The following is a 21102-nucleotide window of genomic DNA, read 5'->3' on the forward strand; positions in this document are numbered from 1 at the left end:
GTCATGTGCTGGCTTTTTTTTTTATTTCCCAGGTGGTGAATATTTTCTACTATGTAGTAAAGAGCATTCAGATTCTGTGTTGGTGGGAGCTCTGTCACAGCGTACCAGGAGATAAACAGGATTTGGGGTATTACTCTGCTCTGAAATATCCTGGTGTAAACCACCGTTGGGACTTTGAGATCTAACTTTTTGAATTACTCTGAAATTCGGCATGCCTCACTGAGGTGCAATGTCCAAATCTAGGATCAGCAGAACATAGAGTTCCTAAGATGTGCCCCACTGCAAACAATCAAGCAGGCAGAAACTGAGGGGAGAAGGATGTGGGGGCACATTCTGCCCTGTCGGTGATTTCTACTGATGCAGCAGAAGAGTTGTTTCCTGCTAAAAATGCTTTTCTAACGGCAACAAACTATCATATGAGTGTTTGCTGGGAAGTTTGGGGGATTCAGAAACAGGCAGAGTTGGTGGGGAAGAGGAGGAAGGAGAGGAAGAGCAAGCTGCTGAGTGTTGGAGTGCAGTTTGTGTGGGCTTCTCAGCCTGTGAGATACTCTTTACGTGTTCCACAAAGGCCAAAAAATGTAGTCAGTAGAGAAATAAGACTATCCAGTGGGATCTCTTGCTTTCCACACAGCTGTGCTCAGAAAACCTGGAGCTTCCAAAAGGCGTGATGTGAAGCTTCAATAGATGTGTCCACGTTACCTCAGCTCTGTCCTCTTTGAGTAGTGTGCCCAAACCCAACATGCTGCCCCTGTTACACCAAGCACAAAGCCCCCTCTTTTGCTCTACAGCCAAACACAAGGGGTTTGCTACAGGGGAACCAATGTTTTTTGACTTTTGACATCTTCTTTCAGTATCAAGCTCATGATGCTGCACAGCTCTGTATTTACATGGTTTTCAGCCCTGTGAGGGGATAGTAAAGGTTGTGTAGGTTGTGTAATTCTTTGTAGCTTTCAGAAGCTTGCTTTTGAAATATCCTGATTTTTTATTCCTTAATTTTCAAGATCTTGAATTTTGCTGAACTCAGTGATAACACAGAGCACAAAATACACCAGCTATTGCAGTAATTAATTTTTTAAATCAAATTGGAATTAGGCAGGTGGCCAGACTTTCAGAAGCAGTGAGCACTTGCATATCCCACTTATTTCATAGAATCATAGAATAGTTTGGGCTGGAAGGGACCTTTAAAGGTCATCTAATCCAACCCCCCTGCCATGGGCAGGGACATTTTCAACTAGATCAGGTTGCTCAGAGCCCCGTCCAACCTGACCTGGAATGTTTCCAGGGATGGGGCATCCACCACCTCTCTGGGCAACCTGTGCCAGTGTTTCACCACCCTCAGCGTCAAAAATTTCTTCCTTCTATCTAGTCTCAATCTACCCCCCTTTAGTTTAAAGCCATTCCCCTTGTCCTGTCACAACAGGCCCTGTTAAAGTCTGTCCCCATCTTTCTTATAAGCCCCCTTTAAGTACTGATAGGCTGCAATAAGGTCTCCCCGAAGCCTTCTCTTCTCTAGGCTGAACAACCCCAACTCTCTCAGCCTTTCTTCATAGGAGAGGTGTTCCATCCCCCTGATCATTTTTGTGGCCCTCTTCTGGACCCGCTCCAACAGGTCCGTGTCTTTCTTATGCTGAGGGCTCCAGAGCTGGACGCAGTACTCCAGGTGGGGTCTCACCAGAGCAGAGGAGAGGGGCAGAATCACCTCCCTCGACCTGCTGGCCACGCTTCTTTTGATGCAGCCCAGGATACGATTGGCCTTCTGGGCTGTGAGTGCACATTGCTGGCTCACGTCCAGCTTTTCATCCACCAGTACCCCCAAGTCCTTCTCGGCAGGGCTGCTCTCAATCCCTTCATCCCGCAGCCTGGATTGGTACCGGGGGTTGCCCTGACCCAGGTGCAAGACCTTGCACTTGGCCTTGTTAAACCTCATGAGGTTCACATGGGCCCACTTCTCTAGCTTGTCCAGGTCCCTCTGGATGGCATCCTGTCCCTCTGGCATGTCGACCGCACCACTCAGCTTGGTGTCATCTGCAAACTTGCTGAGGGTGCACTTGATCCCACTGTCTAGGTCATTGATGAAGATATTAAACAGTACTGGTCCCAATACAGACCCCTGCGGGATGCCACTTGTCACCAATCTCCATCTGGACATTGAACCGTTGACCACTACCCTCTGGATGCGACCATCTAACCAATTCCTCACCCACCGGACAGTCCACCCATCAAATCCATACCTCTCCAGTTTAGAGAGAAGGATGTTGTGGGGGACCATGTCAAAGGCCTTACAGAGGTCCAGAGAGACGACATCTGTAGCCCTTCCCGTGTCCACTGATGTAGTCACTCCCTCATAGAAGGCCACTAGGTTAGTCAGGCAGGACTTGCCCTTGGTGAAGCCGTGCTGGCTGTCTTAAATCACCTCCCTGTCCTCCATGTGCCTTAGCACGGCTTCCAGGAGGATCTGTTTCATGATCTTCCCAGGCACAGACGCGAGACTGACTGGCCTGTAGTTCCCCGGGTCTTCCTTTTTCCCCTTTTTAACAATAGGGGTTGTGTTTCCCCTTTTCCATTCAGTGGGAACTTCACTGGACTGCCACAACTTTTCAAATACAATGGATAGTGGCTTAGCAAGTTCATCCGCCAGTTCCTTCAGGACCTGCGGATGGATCTCATCGGGTCCCATGGACTTGTGCACCTTCAGGTGCTTCTTCTCCTACAGCTCTTCGTTCTCCCAGTCCCCGCCTTTGCCTTCTGCGGCTTGGGCGGTGAGGCTTGAGCACTTGCCGGTGAAGACTGAGGCAAAAAAGTCATTGAGTACCTCCACCTTCTCCATATCCCGGGTAACCAGGTCTCCCATGTCGTTCTGGAGAGGGCCCACATTTTCCCTTGTCTTCCTTTTATCCCCAACGTACCTATAGAATCTTTTCTTGTTGCCCTTGACGTCCCTGGCCAGATTTAATTCTCTCAGGGCTTTAGCTTTCCTAACCTGATCCCTGGCTGCTCGGACAATTGCTCTGTATTCCTCCCAGGCTACCTGTCCTTGCTTCCACCCTCTGTAGGCTTCCTTCTTGTGTTTGAGTTTGTCCAGGAGCTCCTTGTTCATCCATGCAGGCCTCCTGGCGTTCTTGCCTGACTTCCTCTTTGTTGGGATGCATCGCTCCTGAGCTTGGAGGAGGTGATCCTTGAATATTACCCAGCTTTCTTGGGCCCCTCTTCCCTCCAGGGCTTTGTCCCATGGCACTCCGCCAAGCAGATCCCTGATTTCAGCTGAAAGGTATGGATATGTCACTATTATTTAACTTTAAAGTTAAAGGAAGGAGACAAATGTATTTTCTATCTTCCCCCTTCTCTACAAAGGCAGTGAAGCAAAATCTGCTCAGTGAGCGCAGCATAAAATAAATATTCCCACAAGGGGAGTAGCTGAATGTTTCAGTCTTCAATTTGCTGTGAAATCAGGTGCTGTTGAGATGAGTCTGTCTGTCTTTGATTGAAATATCTTAATTAAGAGAGGCTTAGGGGATAATTAAAATTGTATCTGAGACCCATTGCTGCCAATCCCATTAAAGAAAAGGAACAGTCACTTTATTCCTCCTATATTTTCTGTTCTGCAGCTTTGATTAAGCTGAAGAAGAATGGTCAACGTTGTGCTGTCAAGTCCCAGTTTGTTCAGCCCATCTGCTTGCCGGAAAGTAACACTGTTTTCCCTGATCAGTTCAAATGTCAGATTTCTGGATGGGGACACAGGCATGAGAGTAAGTAAGATGAGAGTTGGTGTCTGTAGAAAAAACTGATGATAATTAAAACATAATGCTCAAGTATATGTTATACAACTGATAGTTTGGTAAAATATTTTCCAAGGGACTTCTGGTGGGATTCTTTTTACCTACCTTTAGATGTTTACAACATTTACATCTGAAATAGTCATCCTGAACTTCATTTACAGTCCTTGGAATTTGGAGTGTGGTTCCCCTGACCAAATGTTTGCATCTATTTTAGGATGAGATGAGCTGTGAGCTAGCTAGATCTCCATGGACTGGGAGGGGAGCAAGGAGCTCAGTTGTAGGTGCCAACGACTTGACACCTTAGTTGAGTGAATGCTACCCCTGCTTTCTCAAGGTAGATATCAAAGACTGCAAACCAAACACAATCAATTTACTAGTCTGTGATGGAGGAGATCTTTCTCGTCACCAGCAGGAAACTTTGGAAACATCTGCAGAAGAGGGCCAGATAGACTTTGGGCTAAGAAGTGCGTACATCCAGCTTGAGAAAGGTGGAAAAATTCATCCCATCCTTTCAGATGAGGAGTTTCAGGATTATGAGGCTTGGCCCTGCTGCTTCGGTGTGGAGATCGCAGAGACCTATGTAGATAGATGAGAAGGATGGGGGAGCTGGCTGCCTCGTTTTGATGAGAGATTTAGTATGAGCAAATGTTGTCCTGGTCTAAATGTGTAGTCTAAAGGCAAAAAGAGGTAATGGAGCCTTTGATAAACTGATGATTTAATATCACATCTGGAAAGAGGAGAGGACAGGAATGCTGGGGGAGTGTTCCTGAGTCTCTAGGAAATGAGACAACCCAAACTGGATTAATGTCTGGACATGGCATACTGTTATTTTAAAGGGCATGGAGTCTGACTGGAGGAGCAGAAAGTGATCTGATCACTAGAAAAATTATTATCTTTTAAAGAGATCCACAACACAAATATGACTGAGATGTGTTAAGTGTGTTGATATGTTGCATTATGTTTCCATGTTATGCTCTTCACATTCTATAAAAATGACCTCGTTTTCCTCTCTGGGAATTTTTTCAAGATATATCCGGTTATTCAAATGTCCTGCAAGAAACACTGATTCCAATTATTCCTGAGGAGAAGTGCAGAAGCCCTGAAATTTATGGAACAGAAATCACTGAAAATATGTTCTGTGCTGGCTACTTCGATAGCAAATCTGATGCTTGTCAGGTAATGTTGTGAGTCATCTCTAGGCAGAGAATATAAATGTATATTATTGCCAGAAACGTTGCGGTGTTAACAGTGCTTACTTTTGACATTACAGTGTTCCTAAAGAAAAGAAACGTTCCTAAAGAAAAGAAACTTATGTGACTGCACTGTTTGCTTCCACCTTCATTTTTTAACCTGTTCAATGACAAATAAGTTCTACAGAAGGGCAAAAAAACCCCCGGGGTGTTATATTCCTCCTACCTTCATAAAAGGCAGTGGCTATGCACTGGAGGGGGAGTTGCTTTAGCTCCTGGCTGAGCTTGCAGCGTGATGGCAAAGGTTTGCTGGCCAGCTGGCAGGGACGCGCCGGCAGGCCAACCAGCATGTACCTGTGCGGAGCCAAATCGCCGAGCTGCTGCCTCTTGCCTAATGGAAACAAGGGTACTTGGGTAGGAGGTGGGGAGCAGTGGTGAGGTTTGGAGGAGGAAGGAGCTGAGGTTATTATAGTGGATGGGATTTAACGGTGTAGAATATCAGTCAATTGGAAACTGTTTCATGACTTCTGCCCTTTGTGGAATGACCTCATGTTCTTACTACTTCGCATCTTTTTTTGAATTATGTCACACCTTGGCTCTGAATAAGGATGCAGAATTGTTGTGGTGATAGATGAGACTATTTTTTAAGTGAAGGATCAGATTATTCCTTACATAAACCTTCAGATTTTATCTTCAGTTCATTTTGAAGGATGAGGGTTATGCTCTATTAGCATAAATCTGGGAACAGGCAGCACATAGTTAATAGTTGGCAGTGAGATTAAGTAAAGCAAAGAATATCACGTATACTGTGTGCTGGAACCCCTACAGAGATCATAAAAATGTCCAAAGAAAGGTGTCAAGAGTGAAATGGCATCAGCCAGCAGTGGCTCAAGGTTTCAGGCCAGGGCTGAGAACTGATTGTAGTTATTGGCTGCAAGTGTTCGTACTAGCCAGAGAACTAGAAACTACCTTGCTTGCTCAGTTTTCCTTACCTCACCCAGGAAGTGCAGATACAAGACGCAGCATTATAGCTGGTTCTCGCTCCCTGCCCTGGAAAAACAGAGTTGATCAAGAATGAGAGGGAGAAAGAAGAAAGCAGAAGGAAGGAGAGAGGAGCCGCACAAAGACAAGTGGTCTGGAGATAGTTGCAAAGTCTGAGAAAGTGATTTAGGGTCACAGATATTGCTGAAGAACAGTGCTCATGACATGAAATCATTATTAGTGAATCAATAATTCATTCATTTTCCTGTTGGCAGACTTGTAGTGTGGTCTAAGGAGAAATAGTGTAGACCTCTTAATGTCACAACAAATGTGGCTGACCTCTGAGTTTTCTTATGTATGCGTAGGAAATTAAATTAGAAACCATCTGTTATGTATAAAAATATTTCAATACCAAGAAATGTCAAGTAGATAATGTGTTCTGCTTGATTATTTTTTAAAGATTTTCTTGAAAACTCTTTTTTTTTGATCAGTGTACTGATACCAAAGTTCTGAGAAATGAATTGATCTCAGACATCATCTGATGTCCCTCATTTATCACAGAAATTTCCTGGTATAAAGGCAATACAATTTTCCTACCTACTTTGCTGTCAAGGGATTTTCTTTTTAAATAGGAAAAAAAATATTTCTCCTTAGTCTCAAATAGCTAGAGGTGTGGCTCCTTTCACCAGTACTGTTTACTAATTTATGTTTTTCTCTTGATTTCTAGCATTTTCATTTCTGTAGAAAGTCAATCTAAGAGTAATAATAGTAATAAACCCATTTCCTGAATGCTTGCAAGCTTTTAAATAAGTAGAAGTGTTCCAAATTCATCCTTGTTGTAGTGTGTCATCAAACATTAGTTTGGTCTTATTTTGGGTTTATGGTTTTAATGACAAGGTAAATGCTCAGTAGCATCAAATTCAACAGATGCAAAAAAACCCCATATGCCACATAAAATTACAGCATCCCACAGTCACATGGAAAAGCGTGTGTGTATGCAACACCCTTCTTTGAAAACTGTCATGGTCTCTGACATTTGCAATAAGCTGCATTGAGAAACTCTCCAAATATCATCCATGCAGAGCCCATATTACAACGTAGTGTAAGCCTCAAAATCTTGCTAACTCCCTTGGAAAGTGACCCAAATAATCCATGCTTTTCAGTAGGTGTCTGCATCTAAAATAATTTCAATTCTTTTAAACGAAATCTGGTATTTTGATACTTCTGTTCAATGTAGAATTAAAAAAAAAGATGACCATCATATCAGAGGTGAGTATGATTAAAAAAAAAGGTTTCTACAATGAAACTTCAGTAGACAACTGCTTTCATATTTTTTTAAGTTTAAATCTCACATGTAAACATTCTTAATTTGGGACTTTCCCAAACTGATCTTTTCCCGACTGCTTTCTATCAAATTAGATAATCTTTCCTTTACTTTTAACACAGGGAGATTCTGGTGGACCTCTGGCCTGTGAGAAAAATGATATCTCTTACCTCTATGGAGTTATCAGCTGGGGAGATGGCTGTGGCAGAGTCAACAAACCTGGAGTATATACACGAATGACAAACTACGTAAACTGGATTAATGAGAAAATAGCCCCCCGAAAAACTAGTTGAACACTTAAATATGCTAACATTTGAAGCAGGGTTCAGGAGTCTTTTGGTTTCATTAAAGTGGCCTAAATATTTTATTGTAAGCTAGTATGAAAACTGTCATGGTAATTCTTAGCGATTCCAAACCAGACCACCAAAAGCAGGCCTACTCCATCTGATGTCAGCGTCCTTGATCTAGAATTTTAGGGCTGTGGACTGCTCAATATACGAGACTGCCTTTATTTGGCTTAATAAAACAAACATGTTGAGACAGTGCACCAAAATTACAAATGTTTGTCTGCTTGGTGGATTACATAAAAAGTTATTTGAATGTGTTTGTGCAGTTTCTAGTGGAGCGGTCATCCCCCAAACCAACCTGCAACAACATTGTCCTTGTATTCTCAGATGAGATAAAAAAATAAACAGGAGGAGCACCAAAAATGAAATTTCCTCCCCCTCAGAAGTGATCTCTTGAAGTTCAGGTTGAGAGACACCAGCAGAGCAACGTGGGTGAGGCTGCTCCTCAGCTAACTGCAACAAACCAGTTTTGGGGAAAAAACAGAGGGTTTAGGTTTTGATTCAACCAAACATGTAAGCACATTTTTATGTTCCCCTGACATAAAATTAGGAACATGTTTCAGAGCTCTGCTGAATCTGGTGTGCAATTTTCCAGCAAGGTTAATGCAAAACCTCTTGAGAGCACAAAGTTTCTTGCTGAAAAATGTTGGAAGTCAGCGCATCTGTCTTCAGGCCGAGGCAGTTCGGACCTTTTGCAGACTGCGAGCTGCTCCTCACCCTGAGGATAGCAGCGGAAATACTTCACCTTGATGATAAACGCCTAAATGTTTCTTAAATTTGACATTGTTTTGAAGATATCTTAGATTGATAGATATGTTAGATTTTGTACTAACAAGTTGTTCAACTGTTCAGATAATTCAGAAAGGAGGTTTCTGTTAACAGATTTTTCAACTGGATGGCTTGGGGAGAGGCTTGAACTTTTCCTTGGAAGTTTGGTGATGTCATAAACCACAGGCTTTGCTGTCGTGGTCTATGGAATTGTTACAGGAACAATCAAAGAAATTATTACAATATAGAGCCGTTTAGAAGCTGTGGACTCAGCTATGTAAGCAAAAAAGGCAGAAAATGATTCAACAAAAAAAATCTAGTCTGATCAGTAAGAATGGAAAATTACAACTTTTTTTTTTTTTAATACAGGGAACCTTTATCCATGTCAGATGTGTACATTTGGAAGTGTTGATGTGAAATGTATTTCTTCTCTGCTAGTGAACATTTTTGAATTCTCTTAAGTGTTTGAAGCAAAGCTATGCTTTAAGATACAGAATTTTAAAGTGGTGCCCAGATACTCACATATGTGTTTTGTTTTATAGTACTGGCAGTGTCTTCATGGGTTTCTTAGTTGTGGTGAATGATTTTGGCAGTTAAAAGAAACTCTGTAAGGAAAAATAACCGAAACCTGAATCTGTGAAATACAAATATATAACAATGCTTATCTAGATAAATGATGTAAACTGTTTAATAAAAATGTTTACCCTCCGTTTCTTGGACTTAGCCTGTTATGTATAAAGTTACAATTAAATCTTTGAATCCCTCTGTAGGTTCTTCAACAGCTTGAGAGCTGGTAGAAAAATGAAATAACACTTCTCTGTGCTGGAAGGCATCTGAAAAGCTCTGCCTAAGGATCAGTTTCAGCTGGTGGTGCTCCCAGTTTTATACGTGTCGCACAAAACTTCCAGTAGACAGATGTAAGAGCTTAGATACAATTTTCAGCTATGAATACTGTGAATACCAAGATCCAAGTCTTTAGTTTGTTTTTCTGAAGCACTAAACACTAGCTTGAAAAACTGAGATCCACCTCTGGGGTCTTGATTCCAAAACAAGCTGAAGACTCTTGTTGCCTGGGTTTGCCTTCCTGGCCATTTGCAGTATGAGTCTGGCTTGCTTAACTCCGTGAAATGAATGTGACTGTGTAACCAGGCTAACTGTACCTGCTGCTGAAAGACAAGTACTAAATCAGCATGAAGGAACTATTTGCTCTTCTTTGGAAGGGATTCATTTGGAACAGGTTTCCACACAAAGCTTATGCCATTCTGAATGTCCATATCTGTTCTGTGACTTCAGTTTCACTTTGAAATTAATATCCATCCACACTGTGCATGCTTTTAATCTGGTAGTTCTGTGTTATATATATTCTGTCAGTCTTCTCTTGCTGTAAAGAAGGTGGCTGTTTGATAGGAAAGGTGTTAGGCTGGTGTTTCTGACAATTTGTGTAGAGCTTTTTAGCTGTCCTGTTTTCAGAATCTATGCTGGTTCTATCAACATGTGCACGCTTATATCTGTTGCTTATAGCAACACCAATACAATCAATAAAACATTTTTTTAAAATATATTGAATGTTCACAAGCAAAACAGTCTATTTTCTACCCTCAAAGGTCTAAATGACAAATCTTCAGTCGATACTGTCATACTTTGAATGCATTAAAATTGATTTGTGGCTTTCAAAGCAGCCACTTTGTCCGCCGTTACTGCATTGATTTGGTGGAACTAAATTTCATCATTTGAGCATCTGATGTATGGTGACTAGCACTGTATTAAATCCACAGACCCAGACTAGGGGTGGCAAAGAAATGTCCAGGTTAAGCGGGCGGTCCTTGCCTGACCTCTCACACCCCTGACATTGGTCACATTCCTGTGGGGCACTCCAGCACCTTCTGCCTCCTGCCTTTCTGTTGAGCATTACCCCATGGAAACTCGTCCTCCATATTTTTCTCCTCCCTTTAAGTGCTTATCGCTTTGGTTAAAATGAAAATCCAACTTAAATTTACTAGTCAAATTTTATCTGATATTTTTCCTAACATTTATATTGAAATTGAATTAGAATGCAAAGCCGGTTGAACAAACACGTCCCTAATTCATTATGAAACACAGTTAAAGATGGTTTTATTAAATTATATGTTATTCCATGCAAACTGACCGATTCAAAGGGAAGAAATAAATGCAAACATCTAAAAACCCCTTCTATTATGCTATTGAAAGAGAAATGTGCTGTGGTGCTGTTTAAAAAAAGCTGAAGAGCTAATTACCATCAAATAAGATGCAGTAGGAGTATTTTTAGAATAATGGACTCTAATTAGTCCATTGCTCGTTGAAATAAATCCGAGGGCATCATTAACACATCTTATTCTATTAATTGTAGCTGCTCTGGGATTGGTGTAAGCGGGCTGTTATCTCGCGGCAGTTGTATTGCAAAGAAGAAAGGAAAAAAGAGTATTTTTATCTGGGGTAGTTGGCTGTCCGTCTGCTGGGGGCCAAGGGGAGCTGTAATTACAGTTTTTGAAAGAGAAATTTGGGCGTTATAAGGAAGCCGCTGGTTCGGGGGCGCGGAGAAGGGGGTGTTTCGGCCTGCCGGCGCCAGGCCCCGCTCCGCGGAGGCAGCGGGCGGAGGGAGTCCGGTCCGGGCTTTCCCGCCGCCCCCGGCCGCAGGGCTGCCTCGGCGGTCAGCTGCAAAGCCCGGAGCGGGATCGGGGCGGGGGCCGGCGCTCTGCGGCTCTGCGGGGTCGCGCCCGGAGGAGATCCGCTGAGGCGGCCCGCGCGGGGCTGTCGGCCTCCGGGTGCCCCGGCTCGCGCCTCCCGCCACCGAAACCCCGGAGAAAAAGTAATAATGATTAAAAAACCCCCCAACACCACAATAAAATACGTGAATAAAGAACCAGTGGAAAGCTTCCCGGGACCCCCTTTCCCCTCAGCCGGAGCCGCCCCGGCCCCTGCCTGTCCCCCTGCCCGGTGGGGCGGGGGGCGCCGGGGAGGGCCGGGCCGCGCTGGCCGCTCGCCCGCGTCGCTCCCTGTGCCTGTGCGGGGACCTAATAAAGCTATTTTGAAAGTGACCCCTCGGCCAGAGCGCGGGGAGGGAGCAGCGAGCCGGGCGCAGCTGTCCGGAATCATGACTGAAGATGACGGATTCCGTGGTGGTGGAGGGTCACGTCAAGTTGAGAGATGGAAAAAAGGTCCCCGCTCCCGGCGCCCCTTCGGCCCGGCCCCGCGGCGGGCCGGGGCCGGGGGTCCGCGGCCGACGCCCCCTTCCCCAGGAGGGGAGAGAGCCCGCTCTTCCCTCCTCCGGCCCTGGCTAACCCTCTCCTTTTGCCTCTCGTTGCAGTGGAAGAGTAGGTGGCTGGTGCTGCGCAAGCCCTCCCCGGTGGCAGGTAAGAGGGGGGCCCGCTCTGTGGGGGGGAGGCAGGCGGCGGGGCGTCCCTCCCTCTTCCGCCCGGCGGTGGGGGGACAGGGTTTGGGGCCCCGGGGGCAAGGAGTTTACAGGGCGCCCCTCCAGGTTAGCTGCCGCTGGAGATCACCCTCGGTGGGGCGTCTCAAGCCGCCGCTGCTCTTTCCTCTTTGTTTTGTCTTTTTTTTTTTTTTTTTTTAATCAGGGGAGGGGGGAATAAATTATCTGGCAACGGACCAGGCGGCCAAAAATAGGAGGCGGCTATCGCCGGAGTTCCCCCCGAAGCGTAAAGAACGCGGAGGCGCGGCGAGGGGAGAGCGCGGCGAGGGGCTGCAGGGCTTCGCGTCTCCTCGCGGCCTCGGGCTGGCGGCCCTTACCGGCTCGGGACCGCTTTTCCCTCAGCGGAGGCCGCGGGCGGCTGGCGGGGGCGGCTGCGGACCCGCCGCAGACCCGCCGCCCCCCGAGGGGCTGGCGGCAGCCCGGGGTGTAACGCTGAGACCCGTAGGCCGGTGCCCGGGTGTAGCGTTTGTCCGTCGGGCTGCCAGCGGTGCCCGGGCGTTGTGTCCGGCGTCGGAGCGAAGGTTTTAAGTGGCTTGGTATCAGGCGCTGACTAAAACCAATGGGAAAGGCGACTTTTCAAGGCGCACCAAAAGTATTTGGTTTTGGTTCTCCTTTAAAATGCAATTTCTTTTTTTTCTTTTTTTTTTTTTTTAAATTATTATTTCTTCAGGGTGATTGGTGGCTGTAAAAAAAGCTGGCATTGTAAGCTCGGTAGTTATTCTTGATCAGTGTTTTGACATAAAATATCACTTCAATTTAAAAATAAAATGACATTTTGAATTAAAAAAATAATTTCCGTGCTTCTGAAGGGGAAGTTGAAAAACGTTATTCATAGTTGATGTTTTACTGCTGGAGAGGGAAAAGTAGGTTTCAGGTTTCCCCATCGTTTCCAAACAGGGAAAACATTTGGGCCCAAAAGTACATCTTTCCAGGGCTAAATCTTGCCTACACTTAGAAAATGTGAATCTGCATTACTGCAGAATGGATTACGGCATCTTTTCTAGGTTGTTGCTAGTAGCCTGAAGGTTTCTTAGTAATTCAAGCTCTTCAAACCTAACTCTTTGCTACTTGAGTTGTTACAGTTATGTGCTAGTGTCTTAAACGCCTGTATGTCTGCTGAATCTGTTCAACTTCTCTGCATGAATGGGCGTCTGCTGATCCTAGAGCTAGTATCTAGACATGTGAATACGGGCCTGGATTTCTAACGTGTGTAAGCCAAGTTTGAAGGGGAAAATAAGGGAGCTTGCTTTGGAAACTTACTGGCTGATAATGTAGCTTACTCCTCAAAAATAGTATTTTCATTCTAGCAAAATTAGCCAGGCTTACCAGAAAAAGCCCCCCGTGATTTGCTTTTCGTGGTCTGTAAACCATAGCTGTTCTTTCTTCAGACACACAACTGTATTGCAGAATGCTTGAATATCATAGTTGCAGCTGTTTTTGCTAACAGGTGCACAAAAACAATTGGGAGTCCATGCAAAGCTCTGCTTTAGTTAGCAGACGGTTCAGTCTTTCAGTCATTTTTCACCTCTTTGGAGGTTTGCCAGTCCTTTGCCCAGCTGAGAGCCACAGGGCACCTCGCCAGGGCTCGGAGCACCACACCCCAACATTCATAAAATGGTGCATAAGGGGGCCTTTTTCCGTTGTGGTATGTAGGTCAGCTTAAGCTGTGGATGCTGCAGCTTTGATATTGACCATTAATTTTATTTACAACTGAGTGATATGTGATGGGAAGGGAACCTGGGGGAAGAGGAGTGCTCTTGTTGCAATTGCAAAAGGTGGGAGAGGTCTTTCCCCTTTTTCTTGTCTTTTGGGTTTGCTTGTGAGATGTGCTTTTCCCATGGGACTGTGGCACTTGAATTACTTTCTTCCATTGCATAGTTACTGTGTAATACCTCTAGGAAGGGGTTAAAAACAAATGGTGACACAAGCAAATATTAAAAAAAAAAAAAAAAAGAGGTGTGGCACATAATGATTATTTAGCAATGGCTACTGTGTAACATTTAACTAGGAAACCCGAGCTGACACTAACAATCTGGCAGCGCAGTCTGCTCGCCATTTAGTAGTTGAGTAATCTGTGAACTACTGTAAGAATTTCATTTGTGGTTCAGTATGTTCTAATGGAAATATAGATGACAATAGCCTCTTGGTCTTTAGTGTTTGTAATGCGAACACCTATCATAGTGTAACTCCTAATGTTCAGAATTAATGAGTCAGTCCCTTCCAGACTCAGGAGAGTATCTGAAAAAACACTGGATTTTTGAAAAGTAAAATAGGGAAGACTTTTTACTTGCCTCCTTATTTCTGAGCCTGCAGGTTACCCTTGAAACATGCCTTCAATGTTTGCTCCCTGAAAACAAGGACTGCAAACTACCTGGGGGTGGGAAAAGGAAACTGAGTTCGTACATTGACTTGATCAGACTGACTCTGCAGTTGTCTAAAGCACCTTTGTATTGAAGCAGAGTACTGAGAAATGTGTTATGTTCTATGTTCTGCCTCATCCTTTCTGACAGTTTTGCTTCTTTTAGACTGTTTGCTCATGTTGGTCTACAAGGATAAATCTGAACGAGCAAAAGGGCATAAGGAGAGGAGCAGCATGACCTTAGAAGACATCTGTGGCTTGGATCCTGGGCTCTCCTATGAGGGCTTGAATCACACGCTTGCAATCATCTGTCTCTCTCAAGTTGTGATGCTGGGATTTGAGAACAAGGAGACAATGTATGCGTGGGATGTGCGAATCCGCTACAGTTTGGGGGAAGGTAACCTTTGTCTTCTCACACTCTTTTTTTTCTTTTTTTTTTTTTTTCCCCCCTCCTTTTCCCTCCAGGCGGGGAAAAGCAAAGAAAAGCATAGCTAAAATGCTAATAGCAAAGTACAGTTAAGGAAAAGACTGTCACTCATTTGATGGTGAACAGACTGGTCTTCCTCTTACATCTTAAAGCAGGTGTCCCTTATGCGAGGTTTTGATTACAGTACTGCCCAGTACTGATGGCTATGAGAGCTCTTAACTTAGTATTGAATTTTGGCACTGAAAGTGTGTAGCTTTGAAGCAAAGTGACCAGACTTCTACTTCTGGTCCTGCAATTTACTTGGGGATTTTGACAACGGGATTCAGAGGGAGCCTGAATTAAGAGAAGCAGAGTCCTGAGTAGAACTTGGCTAGTTCAATCCCGGTTTTCTGAGCTGCCTACTAGGTGTTGCACTGATAATGCTTATTGCTGCTAGTGTCCCCTTTCAGGAAAAGATATCATGCAATAAGGAGTGTCATCAGGCACAGACACAGACAAGAGTCTTTCCAGCTAACTTCACTCTTATACATCCTTTTATTTTATTTTCTTGGTTAGCAGCTCTAAAATGTACAGTGGTGAACAAGGAGTGATAATATTGGTAATCCATAGTATCTGTCTTATGTTTGTTTAGTCATAACTAGGGAAGGAGGGTAGGTGTGTGGGAGACACACATTAGCCATCTTAATCATTTGTTACATATGCTTTGCCATCTGTTGCATTTGTGGACTTGTTCCTTTGCAGTACATACATAAAAAGATGGCCTGGGAATTTTACAGTAATAAAATGTAGAAGTATCAGGAGAGAGATGTATGGATATACCACTTGGGGCTATCAAGCTATGAAGCCTTGCATAAGGGGAAAGGTTAGAGGGGGTTTCTGAACAACACAGGCATGAGTAGCTGGTACACTTTGATGTAGCTGTATTGTGTTCCAGTTCTATTTCTTTACTAGATTTGGGATCTATGAACAGCACAGACTTGTCCTAAAACCTGAAGGAGAATTTGAATTTGACAGGGTAGGTCTGGTTTTCATGATCTTGCACTGGTGCAGTGCTGGGAGGGAGAGAGTATTTAATCTCAGTCTGGGTGTGAGGGTTGTGGTTGTGAAAGGTTGTGAATGGAAATTTTTAATGGAAAGCTGTGAGTGAGGTAGGAATAGAGCCTATTGGATGAAGATGTATGTAGCCATGGAGTAAAGATGGAGCGGGAGAGAGTGTGTGTGTGGAGGTGAAGAAATGAAGAAGAAAGAGAACAAGCATAATTGGTTGAACTGGCAATAATTTGTAGAATTTTAATTGCAAAAAAAGCTCAGGGGAAGGAGGATAGACCAGAGTATAGAAAATGTGTTCCAGATTTTATCTTTCAGTGCAGGTTCAGTTAGGAGAAAGAAACCAAGTTAAAGTGAATCTAGTTTGACTAGCCAGAAATAGAAAAGAGTGGAGGCTTATGTGAAGAGAGGATGGAGACTGGTGTGTTTTCTTAAAGCGTAGTAAGGATGCCTTTGTGTGCCTTGGAAGTAAGGTGGCTGGATGATAAAAATAGACTAAGGACAGATGACCTCAGAGTCTGGGAAGGAGGGGGGAGGAAAACAAGTGAAAGGAGTAGAAGCTGTTCTTGAATGAGGACCACAGAATGGAGGTGTTTGCACTGGAGTTCCTAGTGTTTTCTCTCTGTTTTTAGCAGATGAGGTGCATGTGATTCCTGGAATAAAAGAACCAGGATTAGAGAAAACAGTGGAATTAAGTGAATTGAGGTATAAGTCTGGTGTGGGAAGAGCTCATTCTGAGGAAGTTAGCATACTGCATGTCAGTGAATAGCTGTGAAAAGGAAAAGGTTAGCTAAAGGAAATGGGGAATTTAAATAGTACCAGAATAGTACCATTTTGTATCAGAAATAGTGTGGCCAGCAGGAGCAGGGAAGTGATTGTCCCCCTGTACTCAGCACTGGTGAGGCCGAAACCTCGAATACTGTGTTCAGTTTTGGGCCCCTCACTACAAGAAGGACGTTGAGGTTTTAGAGCGTGTCCAGAGAAGGGCAACGAGGCTGGTGAGGGGTCTGGAGAACAAGTCTTATGAGGAGCAGCTGAGGGAACTGGGGTTGTTTAGCCTGGAGAAAAGGAGGCTGAGGGGAGACCTCATCACTCTCTACAACTCCCTGAAAGGAGGTTGTAGCCAGGTGGGTGTCAGTCTCTTCTCCCAAGTTACAAGCGATAGGACGAGAGGAAACGGCCTCAAGTTGTGCCAGGGGAGGTTTAGGTTGGATATTAGGAAAAATTTCTTCACCGAAAGGGTTGTCAAGCACTGGAACAGGCTGCCCAGGGAAGTGGTTGAGTCCCCATCCCTGGAGGTATTTAAAAGACGTGTAGATGTGGTGCTTAGGGACATGGTTTAGTGGTGGACTTGGCAGTGCTAGGTTAACGGTTGGACTCGATGATCTTAAGAGTCATTTCAACCTAAACGATTCTATGATTTTACCTCTTATTCATGAATGTATTCAGCTATGTATCTTATTAATTTTTTTTTCAGAGTAGGAGAAGTAGAGAGCTTGAGAGGCATTTGGGAAAAAAAAAATTACAATTTACCAAGAAAGCAGCATATGGCAAAAGCTTCATGTCCTGATCTGTTTTTTCGTCTACAATGGCTTTGTTCAGATTTGGATATGCTGGTTTTTTTTAACAGTGGTCTAGAGTCTGAGCTGCAGCTCTTTGTTTTCAGCAGCTGTTGTAACTTGCAACTGATTGTGTGAAGAGTGTGCTCCATTCCTCATTTATGAGGCAGAAAGAACCCTGATGCTTCTGCTCCCATGGTTTAATTGCCGGCAAAGTACTGGGCAGAGTTAACTGGGCAGAGGAGTCCAAATGATATTGAAGATTCCTTACTGAACTTTATTCGTCAAGATGGTTTTGGTATCTTTTTCATAGTTTGTGTTTAAGCAGGTTGTGTAACAACTGTGTGCCCAAAAGGGGACATCGTGTGACTATTGATTTGCTCCCTAGCAATACTACTGGCAAAGCTGTAAGTAGAGCTGTGGTTAGTTAGATCTACCTCGGTCTCCTTGCACATTTCACTCAAATGACTTTATGGCTAATTCTGCTGAAGCCTTAGGGAACTTAACAAATGCACATCATAGATGAGGAGTTGACTTACAGCTAAGATGGTAACTAAGAATATAGCAAGTATTTAGATGAGAAGCAAGACTCAGACCTAGCTGAAATTAATGATGCTTGAAGAAGCATAGTCAAGAAACAGGGATGAATGGTTGTTAGAAGTGAGACTACCTGGAAGTTACCCTGTAGATTTCATAGGCAGGTAGCTGTTTTTATGATCTTTGATGGATAACCAAAAGCTAAATCTTGTGCTTCTTGATAAATGCTCCACCAAAAACCTCTGATTGGAAATGTAACAGCCCTGATGCTTCTTTTTGCCAAGAGAGATATTTTTTTCTTTTTTTTGTCTAATCACAAGATGAAAGAAACTAGAGGAATAGCGGAGGTCAAAACAGTTGTCTGAGAATTAGGTGCTTGCTCACTTAAATTGCTCCCCTTGAAACACTGTGAGATTTCAGCCCTTGAAGTGCTCCCAACAGATTATTATTCAGAATGCAACAGCTCTGGAGGAGAAGATGGGAGACCAGTCTAGAACAGCTGCTATTTTAGATAAGGACCCTTGCAATAGAGGGGATACTGGAGTTGGGATTTGAACCTGAATTTTGTAAACTTGAGTGAGACAGATGTTTCCTTTTTTCCCCCCACTCTTTTGAAGTTTAAGCTGTGAACTATGAAGAATTAACTGACATCTAAGAGTGTTTATTACCTATGAATGACTTAATTTCCTAGTCATTTTAAATGTCTGGGCATCTACCATCACCAACTCCCAAAGGATTCACAAAGGTGGGAAAATGTAATTTTCCCCATTTTACTGCTAGGGAAGGAGTGAAGCAGTTTATTAAAGGTTGCAAATGAGTCAGTGACAGAGCTCTGGTTAGAACTTGCCTACTTCTTTCAGCCTTGCCTTTTGGGCTCCTTGGGCACTGTGTTGTGTGTGTGCATGCATGTAAGAAAGGAGAGGCACAGGCTGTTTAGAGGACGAGACAGAAAGAAACCCATGTAGTGATGCAAGGATGGAAGAGGTAACTGAAGTGTGGGCTGGATAACTGACTAATTTGAGATAGGAAGTAGCCTGGAAGACTTAGGATAAATTAATGTAGTGTTACAACTTAATCATTTGTAGCATTAAGCCAAGATATGCTTTTTTCCAATCCTAAACTGGCATAATAGAGAGTAATGAGCTTACAGCTACTCACATGGGGCTGTCTGGGCTCTACGTAGAATCTTTGTGTTAGAGCCTTGTGGTGTGGACAGGGGTCGGTCCACATACCACAGCTGAACAGAATGACTTATGTAACATAAGTCATGATACCTTACTTCTATTTTCTATAGTAATTTTTTTTTTCTTCCTTATCCGATAGTTCATAGATTTCAAGTTTTTGTAGCACCTGGCACTAAACTAGAGAGCGGGCCTGCTACCCTGCATTTCTGCAATGACATTCTCGTCCTTGTAAAAGACCTTCCTCCTAGTGTCATGGGGCAATGGAAGCTCTCAGATCTGCGTCGGTATGGAGCTGTCCCAAATGGATTCATCTTTGAAGGGGGTACCAGGTGCGGCTTCTGTAAGTACAAATGGAACCTGTCTTCTAAAAGTTGTTTGAAACCTTTTGTAGAAATGTAAATGTGAGTCTCATTCAAAGTGGAGTTTGCAGAACCAGCTGTGCTGCTTTGTCATACAGGCAGCCTCATATCAGAGGGTCTGTTCTACCGAGTAGATTTCTGCAGGCTTCAACCCTGGTGTTCAGTAAAAAGGTGACTATGTGGAGTCCTGACTGAACATTGCCCCGAGGCTCTCCAGATGTTTAGTCAACTGTTGCTATTGGACACAGAGCGAAAATAAGGTAATGACATTTTATGGCTTGTGTCATGCAAGAGAGAAGGCAAAATGGTTTAATGTTCAGATTATTACATTATGATTAATTATTTTTTTGTTTGCAGAGGGAAAAATGATACGGAGCTTTGAGGTTACAGGTGGCATCAAGGCCCTCATTGTGTAAATGCTAATGTCTAATTCCCGTAGAAGACTTCTAGCTCCTAAAAGTTAGGAACTTCTGTCTGTTCCCTTCCCTGTTAGTAGCTTTGTCACTTTATGGGACCATGAGATTCATGGGGTCAAAATGAAAGCAAGCAAGCAAGCTGAAGCTAGTTTCTGTAGCCTAGTAGCTAAGATACCCCTTTAGATGGGGAGAAATCTCTTGTTCCGATGTCCAGCTTAGGACTCCTCACATTCTCACTTCAGATAAAATGCAAAGCTCCTGTGCAAGAGCTGGAAAGGAAAGATAATTAATACACTGGTATAATATCATATACATCATTAGAAAACATAAGGTTTTAACTTCAAAAGCGGAGTTTGAAGCCATGCTGAATTGATGATCTGTGAGTGCAAGTGGGTGTGCAGATTGCCAGTTTGGACGTGAAGTTGTTTGACTTGCATACTGAAATGTGAAAATAATGGATTTCTTCAGTTACCAAACTGAAAAAAATAGAAGGTTTCAGAGTTGATCCAAATCCAAAGATATTCTTCCTCGGGACTTTTGGCAAAATTTGGAGACGAAAGGGAAAGAAATTATTTTTGACTGTCTTATTCTAGTGAGGGGTTTTTGTTTTGTCTATTGAAAAGTACAGAGCTGTGTTACAAAGATGGTAAGTATGGACTCAATTGTTATATCCTGATTCCTGATTTAAGGCACTTGTCTTCAATGTGGAAGATTCTGGTTCAAATCTTTCCCTGCCTAATTCAGAGGCTGGGGTTAAAGAAGGGTTTCCACCACCTGAAGGAATGGGTTATAGGTATATCCTGTGAGGAAGCAAATCCATTTTCTTTTAAGGTTATTCTGTTTCAGTTATCAACTGGTATGGGAACTGCAACACAAGTATCTTGTTTCCTAGTGATGTGGTTTAGACTGTGAGAAAGAACTGGCTATAGAGTATAAGGGGGAGTCACCACAGTCACCTTTTCCCCCTCTCTTGTAGATAGTGCAATTGACCCAGGCTAAACTTGAACCTGCAGCGTAGGTCTGCCAACACCTGCAGTTTTGGTTTGAACAGTTTTTTTTCCATGCAGAATAAAGCAGTTGTTCATTCCTGTGTCTGTATGCAAGTACCACTTTAAATGCAAGCTGGACTTCTAGTGAATGTATGCACTGCTATGCTGGCATAATTTGGGTCTGCTTTTTGAATTATTAACTGAAAATAGAAAACTTAATTTTGAACTAAACACTTCAGAATGCTTACAGGGAGAAAATTTCCCAAAGTTGAACCACAGTGTGTTTTTTCTCTTTTTAAAAGGGTGCTGCTATTTCTGGAAAGCTTGTGTAGAGTACTAGTTTTTGAACTAATGAAATCTGAAATAATTTAACTAGGGAAAACTTATGTTT

The 21102-nt window shown here is 43.5% G+C and overlaps 2 protein-coding genes across 6 annotated transcripts in view; both read left to right on the plus strand.

The window, feature by feature from the left end:
- The window catches only part of HGFAC (HGF activator), a 47113-nt gene extending 37168 nt beyond the window's left edge, over positions 1–9945 (plus strand). For both annotated transcript variants that reach the window (XM_076335858.1, XM_076335857.1), the window contains 3 exons: positions 3606–3746; positions 4804–4952; positions 7394–9945. In XM_076335858.1, the coding sequence (XP_076191973.1) occupies positions 3606–3746; positions 4804–4952; positions 7394–7564 (461 nt within the window). In that variant the 3' untranslated portion in view covers positions 7565–9945. The remainder of the gene's footprint in view (positions 1–3605; positions 3747–4803; positions 4953–7393) is intronic.
- Positions 9946–11408: 1463 nt separating this feature from the next.
- DOK7 (docking protein 7) overlaps positions 11409–21102 on the plus strand; it is a 69945-nt gene continuing 60251 nt past the window's right edge. For 2 of the 4 annotated variants that reach the window (XM_076335859.1, XM_076335861.1), the window contains exons 1-4: positions 11409–11562; positions 11712–11757; positions 14345–14590; positions 19087–19287. In XM_076335859.1, coding sequence (XP_076191974.1) covers positions 11509–11562; positions 11712–11757; positions 14345–14590; positions 19087–19287 — 547 coding nt within the window. In that variant the 5' untranslated portion in view covers positions 11409–11508. The remainder of the gene's footprint in view (positions 11563–11711; positions 11758–14344; positions 14591–19086; positions 19288–21102) is intronic. The other 2 variants (XM_076335860.1, XM_076335862.1) reach the window with 2 other exon arrangements.

The sequence above is a fragment of the Aptenodytes patagonicus genome, chromosome 4 (genome assembly GCF_965638725.1).
Source record: "Aptenodytes patagonicus chromosome 4, bAptPat1.pri.cur, whole genome shotgun sequence".
NCBI lineage: Eukaryota > Metazoa > Chordata > Aves > Sphenisciformes > Spheniscidae > Aptenodytes > Aptenodytes patagonicus.